The following is a 10,717-nucleotide window of genomic DNA, read 5'->3' as shown; positions in this document are numbered from 1 at the left end:
GTTTCACAAATGTTAGGCCTAAACATAATAATAGGATATGATGAATTGAATTAAAAAAATAAAGATTTATATACAGTTGTTTTTATGTAAAGTTAATAGTTAAAAATTATTAGATAATAATTTAATCAAATTTATTAATTATCTAATAATTTTTAAATATAAATTTCACATAAAAATAAGTATATCCTAGTTTTAAAAAAAAATATCATAACGTCTTCTAAATGAATAGGTGAAAACTCATGTGCACTTAACTTTATGTGAAGATAATTGAAAACCGTTAAATAAAAATTTAGTCAAATCATTCAAATTATTTAATGATTTTAGCTATTAATTTCATGTGAAGTTGACTACACATGAGTTTTCACCAAACCAATAACGATAAAGTTTTGAAAATTGGTTCGAATCGATCGGTTGAAACGAGAACCGTTAGTGGTAGCATTCGACTAATGGGTAAAACCGTTTTATTCAAAAACCAGTCTCAAATTGTTAAACCGGCCGATCGAACGAACCGGAATCCGGTTGGTTTTGAAAAAAAAGAAGGAGAAACCAAAAAGTGCTGAGTCCTAACTTCCCTGACCCTCAGCTCGGTGGCCTCTCAACTCCAGAAGACCAGAACCTTGCTTCGAACGCAGCAGAGAGGAAGTTGCAACCTCCATCTCATCGCCGTTCTTCAACCTGTCCAGCCACCACCGCCATCGGCGCTGTTCCAGCGTCGTCGATTCCGTCGCGTGTTCGAGCCTCCGTTCAGCCGCCATTCCTCTGCGCTCCAGCCCTTGTCTTCCAGCCTCTGTTCACCCTCGGTTTCGTCGCGTGTTCGAGCCCTCTGTTCAGCCATCTCCGTCAAGGTTTACAGCTCCAGCTCCCTCTCCCTCCTCTGTTGATTTTCAGAACATGTGAAAGCCAAGGTAATTTCTTTTCCTTCTTCTTTCTTGTATTAATTGTTCAGTTACTGTTTTAATTTGTTGTTGTTTTAATTAGTAGGATGCTGTTCTAGTTCTTGTTTTCGTTGTTGGATTGCTGTATTAACTTGTTCTGTTAGCTTGTTTTGATTATTAACTTGTTCTTATTAACTTGTTAATTTGATAAATGGTTGTTGTGGTGCTGTTCTTGACCTTGTGAATTAGGATTGTTAGGTTGTTTTGCTGGTCTTGATATTTTGATAACTTATTAATTTCATAAAGAGAAAGTCTAATCTCACACCATTAAAAACACTATTAATGGCCAATTGATGGTTACAAAATATAAAAGTTGCTGGCCCCCTAGCACCCCTCTTTGATAAATTGATGTGGTTTGTTGTTCCTCATCTTGATCTTATTATTATTATTTTGATCTTAGTTTATGTTGTTGATCTCAATTCATTGTTTTTGTCATCGAGTTGTGTTTACTAAACTTTTTTTATTGACTAAATGATAGTATCAATCAATTTAATATATTTTTCTCGTCATTGGTTGCATTTTTTTTATCTTAGTTTATGTTTTTGTGAATTTTGATGATTGATCACAAATTTTGATGTTGTCATTTTATGTTTGGTTGTTTCTTTTGTTATTTGACTTTTAAGATTGTATTTGGATAAAATTATAATACTGTGGGTGGTTGATCAGTTGATGTAATACTTTTAATTTGAATGATATTTTAAAGTTTATATTAGATTATTATGTTTTAGTGTGTTTATTTATATTTTAATATTTTATTTATTATTTTATTATAAAACAGTTATTTGATATTTCAGTTAAAACGGTTGAACCAATAAATCAGTAAACCTGTAGCTACAGTGGTTTGATGAGCGGTTCGGTTTTCAGAACCTCGGGTTAACCAAAGAAATAAAAATCTTGAGCTCACTTCTATTACATGGCACTGTTGTGACTGAGAAAACTTGTCAACACTGAATCATGTTCTTCCTTTCACTTCATCCTCAGCTATCTCTCAACTCATCAACGCATTCATACTCTTACCCTTGCATTTCCTCTTCATTCAACAACAACAATCAGAATCAGCACCACCATCCCAATTCCATTCCAATCCCCAAAGACCCCAACAATTCTCATTCTGATGCTTCCTCCATCACCATCAAAGTGAAAGCTCCAACACCTCCATGGATGAAGGGTCCCCTTCTTCTCCAACCCCACGACATCCTTGACCTCTCTAAGCCCAAAAACAAGAGGCTCAGCAAGCGCCACATGGATAAAGAAGAAGAAGAATCTGAGCGTGTTGATAAGGCCCTCCATAGGAAAGAGGTCAGAGGGAAGAAAGTCATGAAGAGAATTGCCAGAAGCATTGAGATGCTTAGGAGAAATCGTAATTCAGCTGAGACCCAATTAAGTTCTTCTGCAAAAGAAGAAAGCTTTGGAGGGTATTTGGAGAAATTGGAGGAGAATGTTATGGTTAGGAGCAAGGAGAGAATGCCTTGGGAGAGGAATGTGTCTGTGATGGATTCTTCAGCAAAATATGAAAACTTTGATGGGTATTTTGGTAAATTGAAGGAGAATGGTGATGATGATGATGATGAGAAGGTTAGGAGGTGTAAGAGGAGAATGCCATGGGAGAAGGATGAGAAGAGTGTTTTATTTGTGAGGTTGAAGAAGGAAAAGCCTGTGACTGCTGCTGATTTAACTCTTGATAAAGTGCTTCTCAAGAGGCTTAGAAGCGAGGCTGCAAAGATGAGAATTTGGGTGAAGGTTAAGAAACTTGGTGTTACACAAGATGTTGTGGATGAAATCAAAAGGACTTGGAGGAACAATGAGCTTGCCATGCTTAAATTTGACATCCCCTTATGCAAGAATATGGATAGAGCCCGAGAAATTGTCGAGGTTGGGCTCTTGTCCTTAACTGTTGTCTTTACTTGTATATGCTTGTATAAAATGGAGTATAATTTTTGAATCTTCTGGTAGAATATTCAGTCTTCCATGTTAAATTGATTTCAATGATCATATTGCTGGATGTTAGAAACATTGTGTTAGCATGTTTTGCTTTGACATGACTGATAATGATAGCAAAGATGGGTTATCTGGGCCAAGCTCCCTGCTCTGAAGTTTTTCCTTTTCTTGGTTTGGCAGTTGTTTTAGTTTAGTAGAATTTCCAATTTTGAGAGTTGAAGATTTGAACCAGATTTTGATATGAGCAAGTTTCACTAACAAGAAATTACTGACTTCTTATATTTCAAGCGAATGTGCTATAGTATTGATATACAAAAGCAGGAAATTTCTATTATACTTGTAATAATTGTATGAATCTTCTAGTATTAATGATTCTTGTTTTGACTTTTGGATAATTAGTTCTGTTATATATTATGCATGGTTCATTTTGAGCATCGATGTTATCTGATGGCTACATTAGTGTTTGTCCTGTGTGGATAGTTGAAGACTGGTGGCTTGGTTGTCTGGAGTAGGAAGGATACTCTTGTTGTATACCGAGGATGCAATTATCAGTTGACTTCTACAAGTGCTCCAAAGGTTTATCCTCGCTATATTCGTGGACAAACTAAAAATCCTTATGAAACAAACATGGTGGAGTCAGTTAAATCCAACAATACTAATGACATGCCAAGCCGGAATGGTAACGATAATGATTCCGCATCAACTTGCATTCAAGAAGTGAATTGCAGTGGATCATTGTATGAGAGGGAGACTGATAGATTATTGGATGGCTTAGGACCTCGGTTCGTCGACTGGTGGTATCCCAAGCCACTTCCGGTAGATGCTGATCTACTTTCAGAAACGGTTCCTGGATTTAAGCCTTCATTTAGGCTATGTCCACCTTATTCAAGTGCAAAAATTACTGATTATGAGTTAACATACTTCAGGAAGCTTGCAAAACCTTTGCCAGTCCATTTTGTCCTTGGTACGCTCCTGCATGTTGCCGGTTTATGGTCAATGATTTATTTTAATGTCCATGAAAATTCTTCAACAGTGTGAGGAGCTATGTTCTGTTTTATACCTTGGATTCTTAATCAAGCCACCTCATCAATGTCAATTTAGATAGAACACCTAAATACATTAGTTCTTGATGCTATTTGAGTAATTACTCATACATGGAAAAGCAGTGTCTGTAATAAGAAGTAATTGCTTGAAGATTGATGAATCAAATCAATATATGTATATGAAAATCATAATAAGTTGTCTGTCAACTAATAATAGCTTTATTAGGCTATATTCAGAACTACTTTCAAGGTTATCCTTTTATGCATAAGGTCAATTAAATAATTGTCTGTTTAATATGAAGGAAGGAACAGAAGACTTCAAGGCTTAGCTGCTGCTATCCTGAAGTTGTGGGAGAAGAGTCTTATTGCAAAAATTGCTATCAAGTTTGGGGTTCCAAATACTGACAATGAATCGATGGCCAATGAATTGAAGGCAAGTTTGATAGACAATCTATTGTTCAATATATGCAAGTTTCAAGACAATCTATGTTGAGCTTAAGTCATTGATATTATGCATATAAGGCTTTAGTTGTTCTCTCTCCCAATATAATGGGAAGGGCTGTAATTCAATTTAGCTAAAATCATCCCTTACAGTCTTACACCATCTTTTTTTTTAAGAAAAATAATTTGATGATTAGCTTCTATATATACTTAGTATTTGATAGTGGTGGATGGGACACTGGACTATCCTTTAACATCTTGTATATTAATTGGTTTGTATTAGAAACAAATGTGTATAACTTTGATATCTGCAATGCAGCTTCTAACCGGGGGAGTTCTGTTGTTGCGTAACAAGTATTACATAATTCTCTACAGGGGAAATGATTTCCTTCCTAGCAATGTTGCATCTTTGGTAGAAAAGAGAGAATTGGAACTTAAAAGTTACCAATTTCACGAAGAAGTTGCACGAATGAGAGCAAATGAAGCCATTTCTTTTAGTGATTACGCACAACAAGAAACAAGTACAAGTGGAAGTTTAACAGAATTTGAGGAAATTCAAACGATGCTTAAGGATGTAAAGAAAGTCAAGGCAGATTTAAATATTCAACTGGAAGCAGAAATATATAGATTGGAGAGGCAATTGAAAGAGCAACAGCGCAAAGCTTTCATTGTGAGATTTCATTTTGTTGACTTTCTTTCCTTTTTCATTTATCTACTGGCACTTCTATAATTAATTTATGGATTCTGCAGCTTAACAAGAAAATAGAGAGATCGGCTGCAGAACTAGCAAAGTTAGATGCCGCATGGACTCCTGCAGAGAAGGACGCAGACATAGAAATCATGACTGATGAGGAGAGACAATGTTTCCGAAATATAGGATTGAAGATGAGTGGTTTGTTAGTGCTTGGTAAACAAAATTTCACCCCCACGGCCACACCGGTCTCATTTCACCGGAAAAGCTTCATTATTTTTTTCGTTAAGAATTTATGCTAAACAAAAAATACAGGTAGGCGTGGAATTTTTGATGGCGTATTGGAAGGCCTACACCAGCACTGGAAACACAGAGAAGTTGTGAAGGTCATCACCAAGCAGAGACTAATCAGTCGGGTCATCTACACTGCGAAAATGCTGGAAACTGAGAGTGGTGGAATCTTAGTTTCAGTTGACAAACTCAAAGAGGGCCATGCAATCATTATCTACCGTGGTAAAAACTATCGACGGCCTTCAGAAAAGGTAGCGAAAAATCTCCTAACCAAAAGAAAAGCATTGCAAAGATCTCTTGAAATGCAGAGACTTGGAGTAAGATTTCTTTCTTTAGCATCTCATTAATCTCCTAGTTTTCTTTGGGAAATTCACACCGAAATCCTTTATATATTTTTTTTCTTTCCCATTGTTTGTATTCCTTTTTTTCATTTAGAGTGGTGTGCTTTCTGTTGTTTCAGTCACTGAAATTTTTCGCTCATCAGAGACAGCAGACTATCTCCGATTTGAAGCTAAAACTGGTAAATAAGAGTAATTATTCTTGAAATTTGCATTAATGTATGGCAGTATTAACAGTTAATTTCGTCTAGGTGTCTTTTCCATTTAAGTGTCTGTACAATGACATTATTATTTATAGGGTGAACTGCAGCAGAGAAAGGAACCTGAGCAGCTTGAAACGGACAATTAATGCGTGCATATGTATGACATGCATGATCCTGCAACTACTCTAGTTGTCTGCTCAATTGATGGTATCAAAAAGTAATATAATAAGAAACCCAACATGCATCAGCCATCGGTATATTTCTCATCTATGGTTTTCTGCTCAATAGTATTGCTAAAATAGAGAGTAATATATGCCTCCTTCCTTAACACATCTTTCTTACACTCTTCCATTCTTTTTCTAAAACACACACTCCCCTCTCTTATGCAACGTCCCGTTTGTTCTGCTGTCTGGAACAGTTGAAACATCTGGGTGGTGTGCTTTGGAGGGAGAGGGAAAGGAAAAGGAAAAGGGAATGAAGCATCTGCAGAGATGAACATCGATTGCAGAGTTCAGTTTTTTCCTTTCTGCAGATTATGTTCTAAATGACTGATTAACCCTTTGTAACCGTATGTTTGAAATTTCAAGTTTCAAAAGAGCAGGATTTAAACTTTGAACTTTGAGGTGTAAATTTTATACTGCAAAGCCTTCTCTGATCCTTTCCCTTCCTTTCCCTTCCATTCCCTTCCAAAGTCATAGTTTTGATTTAAAGCATCATCAATAATACTTGACGTTGTTTTTAGTATAGTTTGCAAGGTTCTACCAAGTAACCACACCACACAATATCAAGATTTAGATCACTATGTGTATGAGAGCAAGACTTGAAAGTGTATAAAGTATATGAAAAATTTTCAAGTGTACTAAGTATATCGGTGTTTCAATAATTTTAACCGTTAATTTTAGTTATAAAAAATATATAATATATATTAATTAAAATCAACAGTTAAGATTACTGAAAGAAAAAGTATAGGTAGACAATGAAAATACTAAACAATGTGAACAATGGATATGTCAGATGTTCAATTCAATAGATATGTAGATGATTATGTTTATTATTTTTAATTGGATGGTTATTTCTTTTGAATCAATTTACTCATGCATAGTTAACAATGGCTGTTCAATTCACTAAGTGTGCAGATGGTTATCCTAATGTTAAGGTTTAAGAGATAATTTAGGGGTGGAGTGTTTTTTTATTTTATTGGGTCAATTCTAAAAACCATTGTTCACATTGTTTACAAAAGTCATTGTCTACCTAACAAAACCCTGAAAGGAAATATCGATATTTTGCGGTGTTGCTAGGTAGACAAGACCTTTGTGAACAATGAGTTTTAGAATTGGCCCAAGTGAAAAAACACTCCACCCTCCAAATTACCCCCTAAACCCTAATATATAACCATCCAATTAAAAATCAACATAATCATCTGCATATCTATTGAATTGAACATCCGACATATATTACTAGTAACTACTCAATCAAACTAGCCGCATAAGTATTAGGCTAATCATTCGCATACCTAGTGAACTGAACATCTGGCTTATTATTTATTGGTGACTACATGTGAATGAGAGGAATTGTCGTTGGTGAATGACAACGAGGCATCACAAAGCGGTTCATTCAAGTTGGACCCCATTTACGTACATGTGACGGTTATGCACGTATGAAAATGTAGCGACATAGACAACACTACCGGGCACGGTGAGGCTGCGATGGGGCCTGCACGGCCAGCAGCGGGTGGGCAGCAGGAAGGAGGATGCACGAGGCTGGTGCGGCACGATCTCACATTGCAACGGAGCGCAAACGGGACGAGGAGAGGCTAGGCGGCATTGGCGGGGTGGCGTCGGACCGGACTTGTCTCCCATTAATCACCGATGACTCAATCCTGTTATTCCTTCTTCTTGTCGAAGCAATATTGTGAAAATACCTTGTAGTCCTATCCATCTCCTCATCATGCCGAGATCTAGACATTTGTTTCCAGTGAATATCCTGCCTAACATACCACTTCTCACAGCACCTTACTAACGCGCTTCTCGTTGCCTCCGTTGTACCATCATAACGTCCATTCTTGACCATATCATCCACCTTCTTTGTCTCTTCCTTAAACTTATTTATCTTCTCAGTGATATCCTCGAAATGCTGCTTATGTCATCTACCCGGTGGTACTGACAACGCTTTCATCTTATCTAAGAACTGTCCATCTCCTAATTTCCTCCACTCTTCCTTCACCATTCTCAAAAACTCTTCATGTGTGAACCACGAGTCCAAGCTACGAAACGGTCTAGGGTCTTCAAATTATCTTCTGTCTTCCACTATCAATGGGCAGTGATCTGGTAACCCTCTTGGTCTTCCCTTCAGTCGCGTCTCCGGGTACATATCAAGCCAGCCCACACTAACCAATGTCTTGTCAATACGACTGCACGACTGTTCTCTAAACCATATATACTTGTGATCATTAAGCGTCAAATCAACTAACTCCAAATCATCCATCCATCTTCTGAAGTCATTGACAGACGTTGGCAAACTATTCGCTTATTTCCTTTCTTCCAAATGCAAAATTTCATTGAAATTTCTCAAAAAACAGAACAGTACCTGACACAACCCTACAAGATAACTCAACTCTTTCCATATAGAAATCTTCTCAACCCTCACATGTAGTCTGTATACCAAACAAATAGTACAATGAAAATTATCCTTAGCTATCACCCCTTCTACACACAACCACATATCCTCTTTATAACAATTAATCAATTTAAAAATTAATTCATCCTATATTAACAACAACTCCTATATTACATCGAACTTAGACACCACCTCCTTTTTTGTTTCTATCAAACTTAACATGTCCAACTTAAATTTATTTTTTAAATTTTTTATCATACAAAATTTTTCAACTTCTCCTAATTCCCTAACATTCCAAAAGTTTAAAATCATTTAACAAATTTATTACACACTTAAAATATTTTTTCCACCTCTTTTTCCTTAAAAACTAAAAATTCACAAACGTAATCTAGAATGTGTTACGCGTGACTTGCCTTAATTTTAACCATTAAACAACACTAATCTTTTTTCTCTAATTAAATTTGTTTTACAAATAATAATGGCAATTCAGTATGAGTCCCTTTCGTAGTCAACAAGGTTGTGTGTAAACACAATTAGATTATGACAAAAAAAAAAGGTAATTTCCTGGTCAAGATGAATCATATCATGTTTTGTGCGTTTCCTTTCTCTTTTTGACGAATAACTAATGGGACAAACAAGAACAGTGAAACGCCAAAAAATTTCCAACTTCTCTTTTATTATACCCCTTTTCCACTCTGTGCCAATTTTTTTGTATGAAAAAAAATTAGTTAAACAACATAAATATTTATATAAAAATATGTTGATATACATATTTTTATAAAAATTTGTGTGATAAACAAAGAGTAAAAATGTTCGCTTAAGTTATTATATTATTTTTTTAAATCAAATCAATTTTTTTATATCATTAATTCTAAACACTATAATTCATTTCCAATTCAATTAATTTCAAATCAAACAAAATCAATTACAAAAATAGTTTTTTTCCAAACACATCTTATACTTTTCCTCAAAAATAGTTTTTTCTATCCTTCAATTTTTTCATGATGATGACTACTTTTTTTGTTATGAAGAAATAATTTTTAATGATATTGATATTTGTTAAGAAAAAAAGTACCAAACTAGGTTGAATATTTAAATTCCTATATACACCTATTTATTATGTTTTATCTATACTCTATATATAAGTCAAAATAAACTCTACAACACGTTCAAGTCTTGATTATTATCCTTTTCTTTGAAATTTCATTGAGTCCATTAGGCCACGCATTTTTCGTGTCTTGTATTATCCCTTCAATCAGGGACGGAACTAAGTAGTATAATGAGGGGGCATTTGTCCCCACTCTTATTTTAATTTTTTTTTTAAAATATACATATATAATTTATAATATGCTTCTATTTAAATTTTAAATGACTCAACTACAAATAAACTTAGTCTAATTATTTAAAATTTTAAACTCACTTTATTTTTTTATTATTTTAACTATTAATTAACCTAATTAAATTTAATCTTTTTTTATTTTTAAATTCCAACCGTCATCATTCTTTTATTCTCTTAAATTATTTTCTTAGTTTCAACCTTCTTTTTTCATTCCTTTTTTAGTGGTTATCTTTTCTTCATTAAAAGATAAATTTTAAATTCTCTATTTTTTTTATATAACTCTCTGTGACTCTATGTATTTTTTTATTTCATTGTTTATTTTTTTGATATTTTCATTTACAAATTTTAATAAAAACAATTATAGTTTAAGTATTAATCAAATTTTTCATTCTCTTCATAAATTTATATATTTTATTTTATTCTCAATTTAGTGATTCTTATTATTTATTTGTTTATCTTTCGTTCTATTTTATTATATAATTATGTTGCATATAAATTTCTAAAGTTAATTGATCAATTTACTAATTTAGAATATATATTTTTTATTTATAGAAATAATAATAAAAAATATTTAAAAAAAATCTTTCGTTTTCTTTTATTATATGTAATTTTTATTTTTATTTTGTATTCAAATAATTAATGTACACTTTTATTTTTAAAATTTGGATTAATATATTTTTTTATAGTAATGTATATTATTTTTGCCCTCTAACATAAATTTTCTGGTCCATCATTGTTCACACATGAATTCAATGACTATAATAAATACATTACTTGTATACCATTAATTAAGTATATTTAATCTTAACCATTTAAATTAATTCAATAACTATAAAGATATTCTCACATTCTCGTATAAAATCTCATTCTCATAAAATATAT

General features: G+C 33.7%; 1 protein-coding gene across 3 annotated transcripts; it reads left to right on the top strand.

Annotated features, from left to right (window-relative positions):
* On the top strand, nucleotides 589–6,746 carry LOC107635712 (chloroplastic group IIA intron splicing facilitator CRS1, chloroplastic). Of its 3 annotated transcripts, XR_001619292.2 has the most exons (10): nucleotides 591–905; nucleotides 1,730–2,807; nucleotides 3,354–3,837; nucleotides 4,219–4,349; nucleotides 4,677–5,027; nucleotides 5,108–5,264; nucleotides 5,364–5,656; nucleotides 5,800–5,859; nucleotides 5,976–6,134; nucleotides 6,299–6,746. XR_001619292.2 is itself a non-coding variant. In XM_016339265.2 (9 exons), the coding sequence occupies exons 2-9, from the start codon at nucleotides 1,890–1,892 to the stop codon at nucleotides 6,024–6,026; spliced, it is 2,445 nt and encodes an 814-aa protein (XP_016194751.1). In that variant the 5' UTR covers nucleotides 591–905; nucleotides 1,730–1,889; the 3' UTR covers nucleotides 6,027–6,746. The 3 variants fall into 3 exon arrangements, 2 of the variants coding, with proteins under 2 accessions (XP_020977939.1, XP_016194751.1); XM_016339265.2 differs by having other exon boundaries at nucleotides 5,976–6,746; XM_021122280.1 differs by lacking the exons at nucleotides 5,800–5,859; nucleotides 5,976–6,134; nucleotides 6,299–6,746 and having other exon boundaries at nucleotides 589–905; nucleotides 5,368–5,577.

Source organism: Arachis ipaensis, chromosome B04 (assembly GCF_000816755.2).
Source record: "Arachis ipaensis cultivar K30076 chromosome B04, Araip1.1, whole genome shotgun sequence".
NCBI classification, from domain to species: domain Eukaryota; kingdom Viridiplantae; phylum Streptophyta; class Magnoliopsida; order Fabales; family Fabaceae; genus Arachis; species Arachis ipaensis.
The sequence above is the reverse complement of the archived record's forward strand: the minus strand, read 5'-3'. Positions and strand labels throughout refer to the sequence as shown.

Coding starts and splice junctions, on each gene's coding strand:
- LOC107635712 (XM_016339265.2), top strand. CDS start 1,890: ATGTTCTTCCTTTCACTTCATCCTCAGCTATCTCTCAACTCATCAACG. Junction 2,808..3,353: donor GAGCCCGAGAAATTGTCGAG/GTTGGGCTCTTG, acceptor CTGTGTGGATAG/TTGAAGACTGGTGGCTTGGT. Junction 5,860..5,975: donor CCGATTTGAAGCTAAAACTG/GTAAATAAGAGT, acceptor TATTATTTATAG/GGTGAACTGCAGCAGAGAAA.